Here is a 17,853-nt window from a genome sequence, read left to right on the forward strand (position 1 = left end):
CATATATAATAGCTTCTATTCTTGAGCATGTTAATAGTCTGTTAAATAACAATAGTATAGTGTAATCGATGATGGAAAAAAGTAAAAGGAGGTCAGGGAGGATTTCACAAAATAGTTTTGAGTTCAGTTATGAAAGATTTGTTCCTTTTATCTCAGAAAGTAGAATCAGTCCATACCTATATCAAACATTTAAGGGCAAAGGTGATGGGAGCAGATCACCAGGTAAGAGATAGGTCAGAGAGTCATCTCAGCATTAGATTGTAAGAACAGTATATGAGAATGACCTGATAATCTGTATGAACTAAAATGCCACGTATTTAAGCTATGCCAACAAAACCTATGACCCCCGTACGGAAGTGTGTGTAGCCTCAGTATGCTCAGGAGAGTTTACAAAGACAGCACTGTGGTCAAATGGGTGTGGGTTCAAATCTAAGCTTTGCTGTTTCCTAGCTGAAGACAGTGACATTTTTAAGTAATCCAGACTTTTTATGGAGCTGTTATTCTCTTTACCCCTACATTCATTTGACCTGTATTTCCAAGCTCTAGGCAAGAAATTAAACTGACCTTTAGTTTAGTTGTTTATGTCCTCTGTTCAGTTTTATTTTTCGGTTGCATGTTATTTTTAGTTTTCTGTATTGTCCTAGAACTCCAACAGTAAAGAAAAGCTTAGTTACTCGCTATACTTTTGACTTGTCTTTACTCTTAAGCATTCATTCAGCAAAGTGTAGGTAAGCAGATTACCTTCAGTGTTGAGTGCAGAAGTGAAAAAACAAAAGCAGCCTTCCAACAATGCAGAGTAATTAAACTGGATATGAGTTCCTTTAAACTCATTTAGTCCTATATGTGTTTCCTGAAACATTTATTATTTAATTAAATTCAAATGTATTTGCATCTGATTTTGTGATCACTTACACCAGCAACTGCTGTAAGTTTATCTCGCATACCTTTTTGTTTTTTGAAATTTACTTTAGGCCCTATCCCGTGAACCAGAGAACTCAAAAAGGTTTGAGATTTGGTAATGAGACAAAAATATAGAGAAAGACTAGCAAAAGTAGTTGTAAAACACTGTCATTTGAATAAGTATATTACTGCAGCATGATGCACCATAGCTTAGAAGAAATGTGAATTTGAACTAAACGGAGTCCTTTATTCCTAGACCAACTGGGACCGGGCAGAAGGAGAAAATGAATTCCAGATCCCTGGAATATCAGGATCTGCCTCTGACCAGTTGAAGGAAGCCAGTGGCACTGACGTGAGACAGCTGGACCCAGGCAGTAAAGATGTGCGTCAGAAGGGAAAACGAGGGAAAAAGGTAAGTAAAGTGAGTGAAAAATCAACAAGGTATGAGGGTGTGTTCTAGCCTAAAGGTACCTTTCACCAGTTTATTTATAAGATCCCCATTTACTAAAGCAGAGCAACTTGCAGACCACAGAGTGATCACTGGTAAAGTAATTAGAACCAGTGTTAATGTTTCCCTTTCCAAGTATTTATTTAAACTGTCTTAAACAAGAGTCTGTGTTTGGAGGATACATCTTTTCCAACTATTGGAAAGATTTTTATATTCACATTAATGATGCATATGCTTTTTTGTTTTGTATTATCTTCTACCTTCCTATATACACCAAGATCTTGGGTCTAGGTATACTTTTCCTTATACTGCCATTTTTATTCAGTTCCTTATTTCTTCATGTAGTCAGCAGAACAGAGAAAATGGCCTTTTAAAAATATATATTTAGCATTTTTTCTTTCATTTCTTAGATTCTGTGTTATGTACCAAATGTTGAATTTGGATTAGAGGTCAGTAAGTATTTATTGAGTGCTAGAAAGCTGCTGGGAGGGGTGGGAGCAGGAGGAGAAGGGGACGACAGAGGATGAGATGGCTGGATGGCATCACTGACTCGATGCACATGAGTTTGGGTGAACTCCGGGAGTTGGTGATGGACAGGGAGGCCTGGTGTGCTGCGATTCATGGGGTGGCAAAGAGTCAGACACGACTGAGCGACTGAACTGAACTGAGAAAACTGAGCATAATAGAAAAAAGTTGAAATTCCTCATCTCAAATATTTACCATCTAGTGTAGAGGATAGATTAGCAAAGAGAGAATTTCTACCCAACATGATGGTTAGATGAAAGTACACAAGTTGTATAGAAGGCTCGGTTGTGCCTTCCAAGAAGATGTGTGGTGTGGGAAGCCATTGAGGAGGCTCCTCCTGGGGGGCATTATGGCTGAGATAAGTCCTGAGGTGAAGTAAGCAAACCTGTGAAGAAGGAAAGTACCGTTGTGTGAGTATTGAATAGTAAACAATTTGGCATTGTTTATTGTTGTAACTGTTAAGTGCTTGGTAATTGTCTTTGGAATTAATGAATGTCACATGAATATTGTACTTTTACACACCAACTGTCGCTGTGGGTTATGTTGAGCATCTTAGACAGCTTTATGAGGACATGGGCATTCAAAATGGAAGTTAGAAGTTCATTTTTTAAAATTTAATTCTTTGATTAAAAAATACCAAATTACGTAAGATGGTAGATACCTTCGAAAAGCTTTACTTCCACCTTCATCCCTATCCACACCTTTCCTTCTGCCATTGTAGGTAATTTTATTAGTGTCTTCTGTTTCTTTTCTGGGTTTTTTGAGGTAGATAAAAGCAAACAAAATCTGTTATTATTTCTCTCTCTTTAAAAGGTGGCATCATATAGAGTGTCCCAGAACTTACTTGGTCTTTTTTACGTTGTATTTCATTGTATGAATAGATCACAGTTTATTTAATCAGCCTCTTATTGAGGGGTATTTGGTGTGGTTGTTTGCCATTACAAACAATGTATCAGTGAATAACTTTGTAGAGCTATTGATTCATACATCTGTAGGTAATTCATCAATTTCTTAGAGGTGGGGTTACTGTGTCAACAGATAAATGCATTTGTGATTTTGATAGATCTTGCTACATTACCCTTCCTAAGGATTACACAGTTCAGATGGTACCAGGGGTACATGAACACCTGTCTCCCCACAGCCTGCTAGCAGAGTGGATGGTTGCTCTTTCTGTATTTTGGCAGTGCAATGATGAGAGAAATATACTGGAATATATTAATTTGCATTGCTCTTTTTGTGAGTAAAATTGAGCAGATGTATAAGGGTAACTCGAATTTTGTTTTCTGTGTGGTGTCTAGTCATATCCTTTCTCTGTGATGTCTAGTCATGTCCATTTTTAGTACTGGGTTGCCAGTCCTTCTCAATTTCAAAGAACTCTTTATATATTATGGACATTGGCCCATTGTTAAAGATAGAACTTGCAAGTATTTTGTTCATTTTGTCTTTAAGTTTTATTTATGAGTGGCTTTTCCCCACATGTAGGAGTCTTTGTTTTTAATGTTTTATATTTTAAATCAGGTTGTATTTCTGTTGGGTTAAATTTGAGTTTCAAGTTGTTCTATAATATTATGAGGTCTGAGTTAGCCTGCTGCTAAGTGTTTAGAATGAAAAAATAAATTTAGCTTTGAAATTTTGAGTGTTGGCCCTAGCCATTGAATTAGCAAGTATTTCTGTGTTTCCTGTTTCCATTCAAATGGAATGGCAGATTCTGTGTTTATGTATTTTTATTTGCTTTTACTTGAAGTCTGTTAAAACCAGTTCATTTGGATGCATTCTTCATTACTGATTGAGTTATTTAACACATCTTTTAACCTTACCAAAGACTGTATGCGTATGGGTATTTAGGGGAATGATAGCCCTCTGAAGGAACTCGGTCTAGTCAAGGAAAGAAAAAAGTCAATTTAAATATAATCTAATAAATGCTGTATTGGAAGTCTGTTGGTATTTAAATCTTACTTATCAGTGGGACCTAACATAAGACCAGAACAGTTTTCAGCTTCATGGTGGTTATGGGTATTGTGTTTTATGTACTAAAATGTACTAATAATTAGGTTGGCTAGAAATACTTTCATTCATTAGTATTTATTGGCTTAGTATTTTATTACAAAATGCTTATGGTTTTCCTTCATCTTAGTTTTTATTATTTTCACTTCTTGAAACATTTTTACCATTTAGACCAAAGGAACTTCAAGTGAAGAAGTTAATCTGAGTCACATTGTACCCTGTGAGCCAGTTTCAGAAGAAAAAGCAAAGGAGTTACCTGAATGGAGTGAGAAAGTGGCTCACAACATTTTGTCAGGTATTACAGTAATGATAACTTTTTTCCCTTATTATGTGAAGCTTTTGGGTGGGTCCCATTAGAGAATACTTGGAAAGATACTATTTTATGTTCTGGTTTTAAATGATCAGTTTATAAATACTTAAAAATAGAACTGATCTCTTTGAATGTTACATATTGTCATATTGGTGTAAGTTCTTCTTGGTTTATTTTTCTTTTTTTACTCTTGGGAGAATTGGTAGTGAAAAGCTTCAAGAAACCCCAAGCTTTCAGAATAACTCTGAACGTAAAATAAGTTATTTTCCTTTCCCCTTGGAAATCCCCTCTTAATCTTGGTATAGGTATTAAATGTATACAATGAAAGTATGAAAGTGAAAGTTACTCAGTTGTGTCCAACTCTCTGTGACCCCATGGACTGTACAGTCCATGGAATTCTCCAGGCCAGAAAACTGGAATGGGTAGCCTTTTCCTTCTCCAGGGGATCTTCCCAACCCAGGGATCTAACTCAGATAATCAGTCCTAATTTTATCCAGTTATTTTTCCTTTTAAAAGGTGCTTCCTGGGTGAGTTGGGGTTTGGTCAAAGGTGCTGAGTTTACTGGCAAAGCCATCCAGAAAGGAGCGTCTAAACTTCGAGAACGAATTCAACCAGAAGAAAAGCCTGTGGAAGTTAGTCCAGCTGTGACCAAGGGACTTTATATGGCAAAGCAGGCGACTGGAGGAGCAGCCAAAGTCAGTCAGTTTCTGGGTAAAGTGACTTTAGATTCCTTTACTACTTTTTACTTAAATTAAAAATCTTCTTTTAGTCCATTAATCTAATCTCATTTAGATGGTTTAACTTTGAGGGTAAAGAATTCGGACAAAGCAGCTTTACATTGCTACTTGTGGTGGGATCTGTAGACCAGCAGCACCGACCTGAAAGAAATATGTCAGAAGTATGTCAGGCACTGACACACCTACTGAATGGGTATTTCCCATTCACAGGATGTCTCAGTGATTCTTACTTGCTTATTAAAGCTTGAGAAGCACTGGTTAAAGGTTATTTTGATGGGTTGGAGAGGGGAGCATCTGTGCCTTTGAAAGGGAATGTATTTGCCAAGTGTATTTACCATCCTGGAGTATGACACATGCTTTCAAGGACAAGTCACTGCATTTGAATCAGATTTTTGGTGTGTTACTTTCATATACACTTAAATACTTTATTACTATTTCAGTTGAGTATTTGCTGATAGGGAGAAAAAGTACAAATTCGCTTAGCTGGAAAACATGATAGTTGGATCTACCAGTCTTGCATTTAAATAGAAAAGGTGAATGATTCTCTTCTAAGCAAAATGATGAAACATTATATTTAAGACGCACAGTTGGTGATGGACAGGGAGGCCTGGAGTGCTGCGATACATGGGGTCGCAAAGAGTCAGACACGACTGAGAGACTGAACTGAACTGAAGCTTTGCAAACACATCCTTAAACCAAACAATAGCCTTTGTTTAAAAAAATAACCAGCCTTGTTTTCATCCTTTTTAAATAGGAATGGTAACATTGTACAATGAAACAACTTTAGTTACTCATGAAAGAATTTTGCTTAGTGAGAATGGTAAAATCAAGGGAAAAATACATGTTTTTCTAAGTTTTTTTTTTTTCTTTTAAATGGTTATATTAGTTGATGGAGTTTGTACTGTGGCAAATTGTGTTGGAAAGGAATTAGCTCCACACGTCAAGAAGCACGGAAGCAAACTTGTTCCAGAATCTCTTAAAAAAGACCGAAATGGAAAGTCTACCCTGGATGGCGCTATGGTTGTAGCAGCAAGTAGCGTTCAAGGTAACATAAAACTCTGAAAACTTAGGAAGGTCTGTTTGCCAAGGGTTGATTTTATTTACTTTTGATTGTATTTTCAGGATTCTCAACTGTCTGGCAAGGATTGGAATGTGCAGCTAAATGCATTGTTAACAATGTTTCAGCAGAAACTGTACAAACTGTCAGATACAAGTAAGTTGAATTTTATCATTTTAATAATGAGATCTCATAGCATTTGTTTAACTCTGGGGACAATTAAAATGATTGTATATCTATTTTTTATTAAATATCTGGTAAAACAGTTTTTTTCACTTGCTATTTCTAAATAGGGAGAAGAGTAAAGATTCTAGAAATCAATAGTATTACTGTGACTTTGCCTTGTATTATTAATTGTTACATTTGTTCATCATTAATGGAAAGAATAGATTCGTATTATTTTTAATGCCTGGAGTTTCTATATGCCTTCATGTTCTTGTGAGTGATGTTTATTTATCTGTGATTTTGGTGGGGAAAACTTGAATTATATTTAAAGTATTACACTTTGTTAGTACTAGTCCCTTCTATATACGAAGAATATTAAATTTTCACATCTTATTTGAATGTACCACTGTGCATATGTATTGGAACAGACAGATGGTATAAGACATGCCATTAAGAAATGAACAAACATAGAACTGAATTATTTATCCAAGCTCATCTGATAAGTGGTGTTAAAGATGAGACTTAAAAACAGGATTTTAGCTTTTTATTCTGTCTTTATAAGTACTAGAAGGCTAAACTCAAATTTAGTATAAGGACTTGAGTTGCTTTTTTTAACTTTGAGTTTGTTTAGAGCTTAATAGTTAATGTTTATTTAGAAGAAAAAATCGTGTTCTCAGCTCTTGGTTATATGTGTTAATTATTTACTCACTGACAGCGTTTGAGTTCATACTTCTGCATCAGACATTGTGTTCACTGCTTTCCATATGTAGTGTTTAATTTTTAATGCTGTTATCTCCATTTTATAGATGAAGAAACCAAGAGCATAGAGCATTAAATACCTGATTAAAAATTGGACCCTAGTAAGGGGTAGAGCTGAGATGTAAGCCAGGTCTTTGTCGTGCAGTGTCAGGGAACAGTGCCGGGCCACCGCTCTCCTTGACGGGATATCTGTGTGAGTTTAGTATCTGGAATTCTTTTCCAGCACTACATCAGTACGTTTAGACTCCCTCCCATCATAGTAAATTAGCTAACTAGTAAATTACTAACTTAATTTCCAGCCTAAGTTGGTTTGGTCTGCTCAGTCTGGGGCAAACATACCTTTGAGTAAAAGTAACATGGCCTATCATCAAGAGTGTCAGTTTTACCAGAGGATTTGGAAAAGCAGATGCAGAGTAGATCTGAAATTTTGATGGAAATGTAAAACCCAAGTCTCCCAGCTGACTTCTTGCTACTCTTGGCATTGACCTCTAATCTAATACTCTTTTTGTTATGCCTTTTAGGTTACTTTGATGGATTAGTCGTCATTAGAAAAATGGTTTCTTTTTTTGTTGCAAGCACAGGAAAAAGTCAGAAGTGTCTTTTAGACCAAAAGTGGATTATTTTTAGATTATTATGTGCTAGCTTGGGTAAATAGGTGGTCACATGAGTAAGTAGGAAGTGCTTTATTGGATTTGTCCATTTCCTACTCCTTAAAAAAAAAAATGTACCTAAGTACTTGAATTAAGTTGAGTCTTTTAAAAAGTTTGAAATTTACCCAACTAGGAAGTACAAGGTTTTAGTGTAGATTTTGTATTTTTTGTCCTTAGGGAGGAGAACTTAATGTGATATTAGAGTATTTTTACTGTGATTTGGAGCTAATTTATTTCTGTTATGGTGTATATTGCTAGTTTTATCCTTTCCTCCAAAGATTCAGTTCTTTTTTTCAGAAAAGAAGCAGGTGAGGATTTAGTTAATTAGATTTGTGATTCCAATTATCAGGATACCTTAGTGTTAGCAGTAACTTAATTAGAAACTTGGAAAGACAGGAAGGACAGTGGAAATAACAGGTTTTGTCCAAGTAATACTATTTTCTCACTTATGAATAATCTTGCCCAGAAGTAGAAATTGCTTTTTAGGAGAAGAAACTGAAGGTATTAAACCAGTAATAATTCAGTGATATTTATCACTGAAGAATTTTAGTTCTCCATAATTGACATAAATTTATATTTGTTTATATTTATGAATTTATACCTATTTAGACTATGAAAGCTATTTGATACAGATGTAACATTTGTATTTTTCTACTCTAATCCAACTGATGATGGTATAATGAAGAAAACTACTATTTTTTGAACATGTGTATTCTATTGCCTATGAGAAATTACTCTCCCAAGTAGTTGTTTCAAATCTGCCTTGATTATTTGCACTATGCCTAAGAGAAAAATATGTTACATAAATTTCCATATCGAGTTTCTTGTAGTATAAGCAAATACAAAGAATTATTATTTTTTTAATTTAGGTATATTTAAAGGCAGGTTGTATTAGATAAGTATATTCTCCATGCCTTTTATGGTTTTGATTCTAATTCAGGACTGTGTTCGTTCATTATGAATGACTTACCTAATGACCTATATAATTAAATAGACTCCTTCTAAGTTTTTGAGGTAAATGTATAAGAAAGATTTGTTAAGACTTTATTTTTGTCAGTTATATTACTACTTTTGTTATATAGATTTAGGAGCAAGAAGACCTACAGGAATAAGGAAAAAGCAATTGAGTAACTTTAAACATACTATACCTGATTGCAGTATAGTGTCTACTAAATAATTCATCACTCTTCTACATAGCTTCTAACTTTCACCTTTAAGTTCCTTTTTTCCACTTTAAATTGTTTAGAGGGAAATAATATAACTTTAGTAAGTTAGGTACATTTTTGTTTCCCCCTCAGTAATATTTTATCTTAGAACATATATTTGTGAAGAATAAGCTTAGTAAAAATATTTTCCTGTAGCAAATTAACTCTTTTAAGGTCTAATATTTAACTGGTTTATTTAGTAAATTTTAATTAAAGTTTCCCTTAAATTTTCACTGGGTGAAGGGAGAAATTCAAATCCATTTGAGGGTATCCCCTTTAGCAGATGTCATATTATCCATAAAACTCTATATCACATCTACTCAGGAGTTGTATAGGATCAGTCTTGGTCTTTTCAATATGGTAACTGTACAAATATTTAAATATGATCATTATGTCTTTTGCTTATTTTTTCTTTTCTACTAAATACTCCCAGTTTAACAATTCATATATAGTATGGTTTCCAGATCTTTCCTTCATGAATGTTCTCAAAATATGGAACCCAGACTTGAATCTAATATTCTAGAGGTATTGTAACCAGATTGAATACAGTGGGGTTGTCTCCCTTGTTTTGATCATATTTAGCATGTGATAAATATGGAATAGAAGACAAAGGGTATGTCTTTATAGTAACTGTTACTTTATTGACCCATATCAAACTTGTTTTTCTTAACTGAATTATAATTGCTTTACAATCTGAACCTTTGTCTTATTTTTAGACGGTTGATATTTGTACCTAAATAAAACTTTATGTTTATTCTGGCTTAATTGTACTTTGTTGATTTTGATTTTGACCCATCATTAATTCTATCATTTTGGCTTCAGATTTTGATGTGTGCCATGTTAGCCTTACATTTTGAGTTACCTGTAGGTTGAAAGACGTGTCTTTCTTACATCTTAAGATTTTTTCCACAGGTTTTTTTGTGTGTGTGTGTGTGTGTGGATAAAGTCAAATCACATGCTTACTGTAGCCTTTCTTCCTAATTGATCTTTATCCAAGATTTAATACTTATTGAGACTGGTGGGTCAGCTGTTTACACATCTCCTAACAGTATTGTCTTTTCCCACCTTTCAGTTTTGTCTTACAGATACTTCTTAGGGTGGTTGTCTTCCACACCCATTTCTTAAATATTGGTTTTGTGTATGGTTTTACTCTGTACTCCCTTTTCTGCTCTTTGTGGATATCATATATATATATATACACACACACACACACACACACATCTGTGGCCACAATTATCACCTATATCTCAGCAGCTCTTAGATCTATATTTCCTTTTAACTTTTAATCTACAGGCTCATACATCCCAACTGCATACCACTGCACCCATTCAGTCCACAGGTCTTTTTTTTTTTTAATTGATCCCTTTAGCTCCAGCCTCATGAGCATTACCTTAGAATATATTTTCATCATTTTTCATCCAGCTCAAAACTTGTTTCCTAACTGGTCCTCAGTGTTAAACCCTTACAGTTCACAATGCAACCTGTGATAGATCCTTCTGAAATACAAATTTGGTCATACCGTTCCTACTGATTTCAAGATAAAGTTTAAACTCCTTAGCTTCACCTATAAGGTTGCTTGTAACCCATCTGTGTTTGAGAACTATTAAGAAGCTATTTCTGTTTTAAATATTTAAGGTTAATATTTCTAAGAATAACTTTGAAGGTTGCATGTAAATTGAATTTTAGGCAGATTTATTAGAAAGTTGTGATGAAATTTTGCTATAATGAGTGAAATCTGGAATCACTGCCAGGGTGCTATTTTGCTATATGTTACTGAATGCACTGGAGAAATTCCTGAAAAGTGTCATTCAAATTGACATCTGAATCCCATTGACTTATTTAGAACATTCTTTATATTCATTTTTTATTGTTCTTAAATTGGTAGTATTCAGTATGTAAGATGTAATTCAATTAGCTAATTATAGTTAACTTTTTTAAAAGGAAGAATAAAAAATAAGCTTTTTTTTTTTTGGCCAGAGATAGGCTTTCTAGGAGTCTTTAACAGTGTAGTTTGAGTCTGAATAAAGAGAAGAACTGAACAGTTATTAAGGCAAGAGAGGAGAAAGGGATGTCTGCCAGGAATCCTGGCTCCTGGGCATGTTGGGAAGCAAAGGTGATGAGTGAGAAGATATTTAAAAAATAAACACAACTTCTGAAAAACTGTTCTGTAGGGTCTTTAAAAATATATTTAGTCCTATGGAATTTTCAAAGTGCTTTCACATACACGTCTCATAAAGGAGAGGAAATTTTATGAGGTACAAAGAGGTGGGGACTTCACCTGGGTCACATGGCTAATTGTTGGCCCATTTGGTATTAGAATCTTAATTTTCTGACTCCCAGTTTAGTAGTTTTCTCCAAACACTAACATGGCCACATTCTTCAGTCATCATGTCACTTGACTGCAGTTAACCCAGGCCTGGAGAGAGAAGCCCTGAGAGGGACCTGCTCAACCAGGAGTTTGGGGCACCCTTCCAGTGCTGAAACTGCCTCCGCCCCTTTCCTCTCATTGACCCTGAGCCATTGCCACGTGATGACTGTATTTGTGACCGGGGCTTAATTGACTGTGAGAAGGCCCCATGTCTTTTGCAACATCAGCAATTCTGTTGAATTCCGAGGGGTTGCAAAGCAGCAGGAACTGGCAAAAAGCAGTCAGGAGCTTTTCCATTGGGTAACTGTTGTGAAAACCCCAGTCAAGAGTGGTATAGACATAAGGTTTGACAGATTGTAGGCTCTGCTGTGCTCTGGTTCTGACTAACATTGTGAATGGAATATTCAGAAGCATTATAAGATTATTGCATATTTCTAGCACTGAAGTTGAAAAAAAACAAAAAACATGAATAAACCAGTAGCTTCGCAAACCACAGAAGGCCAGACTGATCCTAATAGAGGACTTGTTAATTTGGAGATCTGATCCAGTGTAAGAAAAAATGTCCAGATACTGGTCACAAAGCATCTAGGAAACTTCATTATGTTCTGGAAAAAAGACTGTAGAATTTTGCCTTTTTGTTCTTGTTTGTTGTTTAAGCAGTCCTCTCTTTGGGGAAACCTATGGACAGGAAAAGATTTTAAAGCCTGGTACTTAGAAAAAGGTAGAGTAAAACAAAGTAGAATAAGGTTTAGTGTCCTTGTGTACGCCCAAAGTTGTATTTTCTTATGGAAATGGTATTAAACACCATCAATTGTATTGATTATGGTCAGAAGTAACTGCTTTGTGTGATGTTTTACAATTTCCCAAGTCCTTTGCTCTACTTGAGAACCCAGGAAACTCTTAGATGGCTAGGGCAGGGCTTACTTATTTTATTCATTCAACAAATATTAGGTATTAGGCACTGTTCTAAGTACTTAAGATACATTAATGAACAAAGCAAAGAGATCCTTTTATAATGGGGTTTATATTCTAGTGAGACAAGCAAAACAAAAACAGTGGGCGTTTTTGCTTTGGTGTTTAGAAAGTTGTTCTGTAGTTGTCAGTTCAGTCACTCAGTCATGTCCGACTCTTTGTGACTGTAGCACGCCAGTTTTCCCTTTCCATCACCAGCTTCCAGAGCTTGCTCAAACTCCTGTTCATCGAGTCGGTGATGCCATCCAGCCATTTCATTCTCTGTCATCCCCTTCTTCTACCTGCAATCTTTCGCAGCATCAGGGTCTTTTCCAGTGAGTCAGTTCTGTAGAAGAAACAGGCATTAAGTTAGAGAAGAAAGAGCTGTTAAGGGAGGATTGATTGGCTGTGGCATGAGGCAATTAAAATAGGTTAAATGCTAAGAGGATTATACCTGACTTGAAGAAGGTGAGGCCGTTAGCCATGTGGATACCTGGGGTGAGAGTAGTCTTAAGTGGTTACCAGCCAGTACGAAGGTCATCGGGCCACTACATGTGTGCTTGGTGGGTTCAAAGAACAGCAGGAAGGCCATTGAGTCTGCAGTAGTGTGGAGTGGAGTGAGAGAGAAAGTTGTAGAATCTCTGTTTAGAGACAAACTCAGATTCCAGTAGTTTGAAAGGCTTAACTAGAGTCTAGTAAAGTTAGAACTCAAAACCACTTATAGTGACCTATAGTTGTAAGACCGGGAGCTGACTGTGGCTCAGATCATGAACTCCTTATTGCCAAATTCAGACTTAAATTGAAGAAGGTAGGGAAAACCACTAGACCATTCAGGTATGACCTAAATCAATCCCTTATGATTATACAGTGGAAGTGAGAAACAGATTTAAGGGACTAGATCTAATAGAGTGCCTGAAGAACTATGGACGGAGGTTCGTGACATTGTACAGGAGACAGGGATCAAGACCATTCTCATGGAAAAGAAATGCAAAAAAGCAAAATGGCTGTCTGAGGAGGCCTTAAAAATAGCTGTGAAAAGAAGAGAAGCCAAAAGCAAAGGAGAAAAGGAAAGATACACCCATCTGAATGCAGAGTTCCAAAGAATAGCAAGGAGAGATAAGAAAGCTTTCTTCAGCTATCAATGCAAGGAAATACAGGAAAACAACAGAATGGGAAAGACTAGAGATCTCTTCAAGAAAACTAGAGATACCAAGGGAATATTTCATGCAAAGATGGGCTCGATAAAGGACAGAAATGGTATGGACCTAACAGAAGCAGAAGATATTAAGAAGAGATGGCCAGAATACACAGAAGAACGGTACAAAAAAGATCTTCACGACCCAGATAATCACGATGGTGTGATCACTGACCTAGAGCCACACATCCTGGAATGTGAAGTCAAGTGGGCCTTAGAAAGCATCACTACGAACAAAGCTAGTGGAGGTGATGGAATTCCAGCTGAGCTATTTCTAATCCGGAAAGATGATGCTGTGAAAGTGTTGCACTCAATATGCCAGCAAATTTGGAAAACTCAGCAGTGGCCACAGGACTGGAAAAGGTCAGTTTTCATTCCAATCCCAAAGAAAGGCAATGCCAAAGAGTGCTCAAACTACCGCACAATTGCACTCATCCCACATGATAGTAAAGTAATGCTCAAAATTCTCCAAGCCAGGCTTCAGCAATACGTGAACCGTGAACTTCCAGATGTTCAAGCTGGTTTTAGAAAAGGCAGAGGAACCAGAGATCAAATTGCCAACGTCCTCTGGATCATAGAAAAAGCAAGAGAGTTCCAGAAAAGCATCTATTTCTGCTTTATTGACTATGCCAAAGCCTTTGACTGTGTGGATCACAATAAACTGTGGAAAATTCTGAAAGAGATGGGAATGCCAGACCACCTGACCTGCCTCTTGAGAAACCTATATGTAGGTCAGGAAGCAACAGTTAGAACTGGACATGGAAGAACAGACTGGTTCCAAATAGGAAAAGGAGTACATCAAGGCTGTATATTGTCACCCTGCTTATTTAACTTCTGTGCAGAGTACATCATGAGAAATGCTGGGCTGGAAGAAGCACAATCTGGAATCAAGATTGCTGGGAGAAATATCAGTAACCTCAGATATGGAGATGACACCACCCGTATGGCAGAAAGTGAAGAGGAACTAAAAAGCCTCTTGATGAAAGTGAAAGAGGAGAGTGAAAAAGTTGGCTTAAAGCTCAACACTCAGAAAACGAAGATCATGGCATCTGGTCCCATTACTTCATGGCAGATAGATGAGGAAACAGTGTCAGACTTTATTTTTGGGGGCTCCAAAATCACTGCAGATGGTGATTGTAGCCATGAAATTAAAAGACTCCTTGGAAGAAAAGTTATGACCAACCTAGATAGCTTATTGAAAAGCAGAGACATTACTTTGCCAATGAAGTCCCATCTAGTCAAGGCTATGGTTTTTCCTGTGGTCATGTATGGATGTGAGAGTTGGACTGTGAAGAAAGCTGAGCACTGAAGAATTGATGCTTTTGAACTGTGGTGTTGGAGAAGACTCTTGAGAGTCCCTTGGACTGCAAGGAGGTCCAACCAGTCCATCCTAAAGGAAATCAGTCCTGGGTATTCATTGAAAAGACTGATGCTAAAGCTGAATGAAACTCCAATACTTTGGCTACCTCATGCGAAGAGTTGACTCATTGGGAAAGAGTCTGATGCTGGGAGGGATTGGGGGCAGTAGGAGAAGGGGACAACAGAGGATGAAATGGCTGGATGGCATCACTGACTCGATGGACATGAGTTTGGGTAAACTCCGGGAGTTGGTGATGGACAGGGAGGCCTGGCGAGCTGTGATTCATGGGGTCGCAAAGAGTCGGACACGACTGAGCGACTGAACTGATAGTTGTTTCAGTTAAAATTCTCTTATATTTCCAGAAAGAGACAAAACAGGAAATGACTGATTAACAACCTTTATTAAAATTTACATTCTGTTCTTCAGCATAAACAGTCTTCATTGCATTAATCTCAGCCTCAGTTTATTTTCATAGTATTTTTACTGAAGGAGAAAATAGAGTGTGTGCACAGTGTGATTTTATTCTTTACTGTGTTTTATGTTATTCATTAAATTGAAACATAATCTTTGATTTTGCTTCTAAGGATAACATACTAATCATGTGAGCTATTTAACACTAATTCAGAAAACTTTGATTTGTATTTGTAATTTTGTTGTGCTTTCTCTAATCTTTCTTTCAAAGATATGGGCATACTGCAGGAGAAGCTACGCACAACGCAGTAGATTCTGCCATCAATGTTGGTGTAACTGCCTATAATATTGACAACATCGGCATCAAAGCAATGGTGAAGAAAACTGCAAAACAAACAGGACACACACTGCTTGAGGACTATAAAATCATTGATAATTCTAAGGGGGAAAATCCAGGAGGAGGAGCAAGTGCAAACCTGAAAGGGGAGAAAGATGAGCAGAAAGAGGGGCCAGAGAAGAACGGGGCAAAGAAGAAAGATAAGTGATGGAAGTGCTATGCATTGCCTATACCAAAGCCTTACAGACGGATGCAGTTTTGTTAAATAGGCTAATGTGATAATCCTCACAGGTTAACCAGGATTTTTAAAATGTATTCATTCCTACAAAGTGACTATTTCATAAGCTTTATGTCATGTATTCTACTTCTGTGGAAAAGAATCAGTATTCTTGCATCTGATCTTTAGAAATATAGTTAACATTCTCTGTGAATTTATTTTTTTCTAAATGTGGCTAAAATATTTTTGCAGTTAAAATAAGACTAATAATAGATGTGCTATAAACCTCATTAAACCTAATGTTAAACTATTTTTGTATTTGCTGTCGTTCAGAAAGTGAAGTAGGAAATCATTATATTATATATATTCACATATACATAAAATTGGCACTTAGTAACCTTAGTTCTATGTGTACTGGGAAGGAATGACTTAAAATGTTGTTTCCTCTTTTTGCACTAATTGTGGACTTTTTTTTAGGGTGCTTGTCAGAATTGTCAGTATGTAAGCTAAACAAAAACTGTGATCCTAAATGAAAAGAATTCTTGCATAACATTTAAAAGACTTTTTCAAAACAAGGAATAGACTAATCATGAAAATTAAAATGAGTTTCTATAAAAATTATTGGTAGCTTATCTCTTTGTTAGAAAATGGGACAGTCTTTTTGATTTTAAATGATTACAAACAGATTTTTAAGTCTTCTAGAATTAAGTCTTCTAGATTTATACTGTTACTGATCTATTAGGAGCCTAGAAAATTTCAGACTGTGGTTGGTATTGTAACAATACAAAGTGATTATTATCAGCTCAGTTGGACAAAAATGTAATCACTTCTACTGTAAGTTTTTCCAAAAGGCTAAAATTTAGTGAAAACTAAAATATAAACAGTTGAGTTAATGTGTGGTAAATAATTTTTATTTTGGGATTCAGTCATTAAAATTGTATATACTAAAAAGCCAATGAATTAAATTATTAGAAAGATTTTATTCATAATTCAGGTAAAGAATGTGAAGACTTTAGGCATTTATCCATCGTGAATGGCATAATGGTGTCCACTTTGGCAGAAGACATATTCACAGACCTGTAAGCTACAAACATGTTATTAAAATAGCTAATGGCATTTTATTTTTGTTTCTTGATTTTAAAAGATTGGCATTGGTTTTCATACTATAGTCCTTTCTGATATTTCTGAATCTCCAATTGCTATTTACTTTTAGACTTTATTTGAAGCTAAAGAGTGCACTTTGTGAATAAACTGCCTCTGCTTTACTTGGCCTCAAATGTATTCATGGGCTTGTATTTCAGGAACACAGAATCAGAGCCTTTTCCTAGGGCCAAGGATAATGTTCTAGTTGAAATGGAAATAAAGTCGAATTAGTAAATAGCTTTCAGTCAGTCTCTGCCTTATTTAAGAAATGGAATGACAATTAATGGAGCCTGGAGTTTAAAAAATTATCTTAGAGCACAGGTCAGCAACAGAAACCTACTTGTCCCTTTCACTTCATTCTACTCTGTTCACTTGTTTGTGGGTTGCTGTTTCAGATCAACAGCAGTTTTTAAATTAAGGCTTTTGAACTAAAACCACACTGATGACAGGATTCAGTCTGTAACTGTGGAAGTGGGGTGGAAATTAAAGTGCTGGGAGTTGCAAACTGAAGGGTGAAGAAAGACTGACAGTGGAAAGATTACCTTTTTAGTCAGTAAGGAGACATGTTGTGACTAGTAAGTCTGGGTGAAGCAAGGGGAAAAGTGGATGGTGTCACACCCAAGATGGCGTATCAGAGGAGTGGGTTTTTACATGAAGATGGAAGCGTGTAGTGATGCTGGAAGCAGCATTAGAGGCAGAGAGGATTTCTGACTCTCCTGACCCACAAAGGAGCAGGAGTTCTATAGACAAACGAGAGAATAAACCCATCAGTTCTTAGCTTTTGACATTTCAAAAGCTATGAATTTATGTGTGAATCAGATTTGGGAAAATATGTGACTATCTCTCGACCATCCAGCTCACTCTCACCCCCACCTCCCCAGTCTATAAAAGAACTAAGAACAGTGGCTAAGGACCAGAAGGGAAGCCACCAAGACAGAACAGACACTGGTGCGTGTCTGAGAGGTGACCAGCACCTCGCTCCCCACACCCTGCCTCAGGTTGGGCACAGAAGTTAGGAGTACTAAATTTGCCATACCATATGACTATTGACATGCTGTGAGGAGAGTTCTTTTGTACTTTTCAGTTAAACTAGATTCTTGGAAGCCAGTGC

General features: G+C 36.4%; 1 protein-coding gene across 4 annotated transcripts in view; it reads left to right on the plus strand.

The window, feature by feature from the left end:
- SPART (spartin) overlaps positions 1–16,979 on the plus strand; it is a 31,975-nt gene extending 14,996 nt beyond the window's left edge. For 2 of the 4 annotated variants that reach the window (XM_055542357.1, XM_055542356.1), the window contains exons 4-10: positions 1,157–1,312; positions 1,759–1,797; positions 4,049–4,172; positions 4,704–4,898; positions 5,811–5,969; positions 6,047–6,137; positions 15,317–16,979. In XM_055542357.1, coding sequence (XP_055398332.1) covers positions 1,157–1,312; positions 1,759–1,797; positions 4,049–4,172; positions 4,704–4,898; positions 5,811–5,969; positions 6,047–6,137; positions 15,317–15,590 — 1,038 coding nt within the window. In that variant the 3' untranslated portion in view covers positions 15,591–16,979. The remainder of the gene's footprint in view (positions 1–1,156; positions 1,313–1,758; positions 1,798–4,048; positions 4,173–4,703; positions 4,899–5,810; positions 5,970–6,046; positions 6,138–15,316) is intronic. The other 2 variants (XM_055542359.1, XM_055542358.1) reach the window with 2 other exon arrangements.
- Positions 16,980–17,853: the final 874 nt, after the last annotated feature.

The sequence above is a fragment of the Bubalus kerabau genome, chromosome 12 (genome assembly GCF_029407905.1).
Source record: "Bubalus kerabau isolate K-KA32 ecotype Philippines breed swamp buffalo chromosome 12, PCC_UOA_SB_1v2, whole genome shotgun sequence".
In the NCBI taxonomy this organism is placed as follows: domain Eukaryota; kingdom Metazoa; phylum Chordata; class Mammalia; order Artiodactyla; family Bovidae; genus Bubalus; species Bubalus kerabau.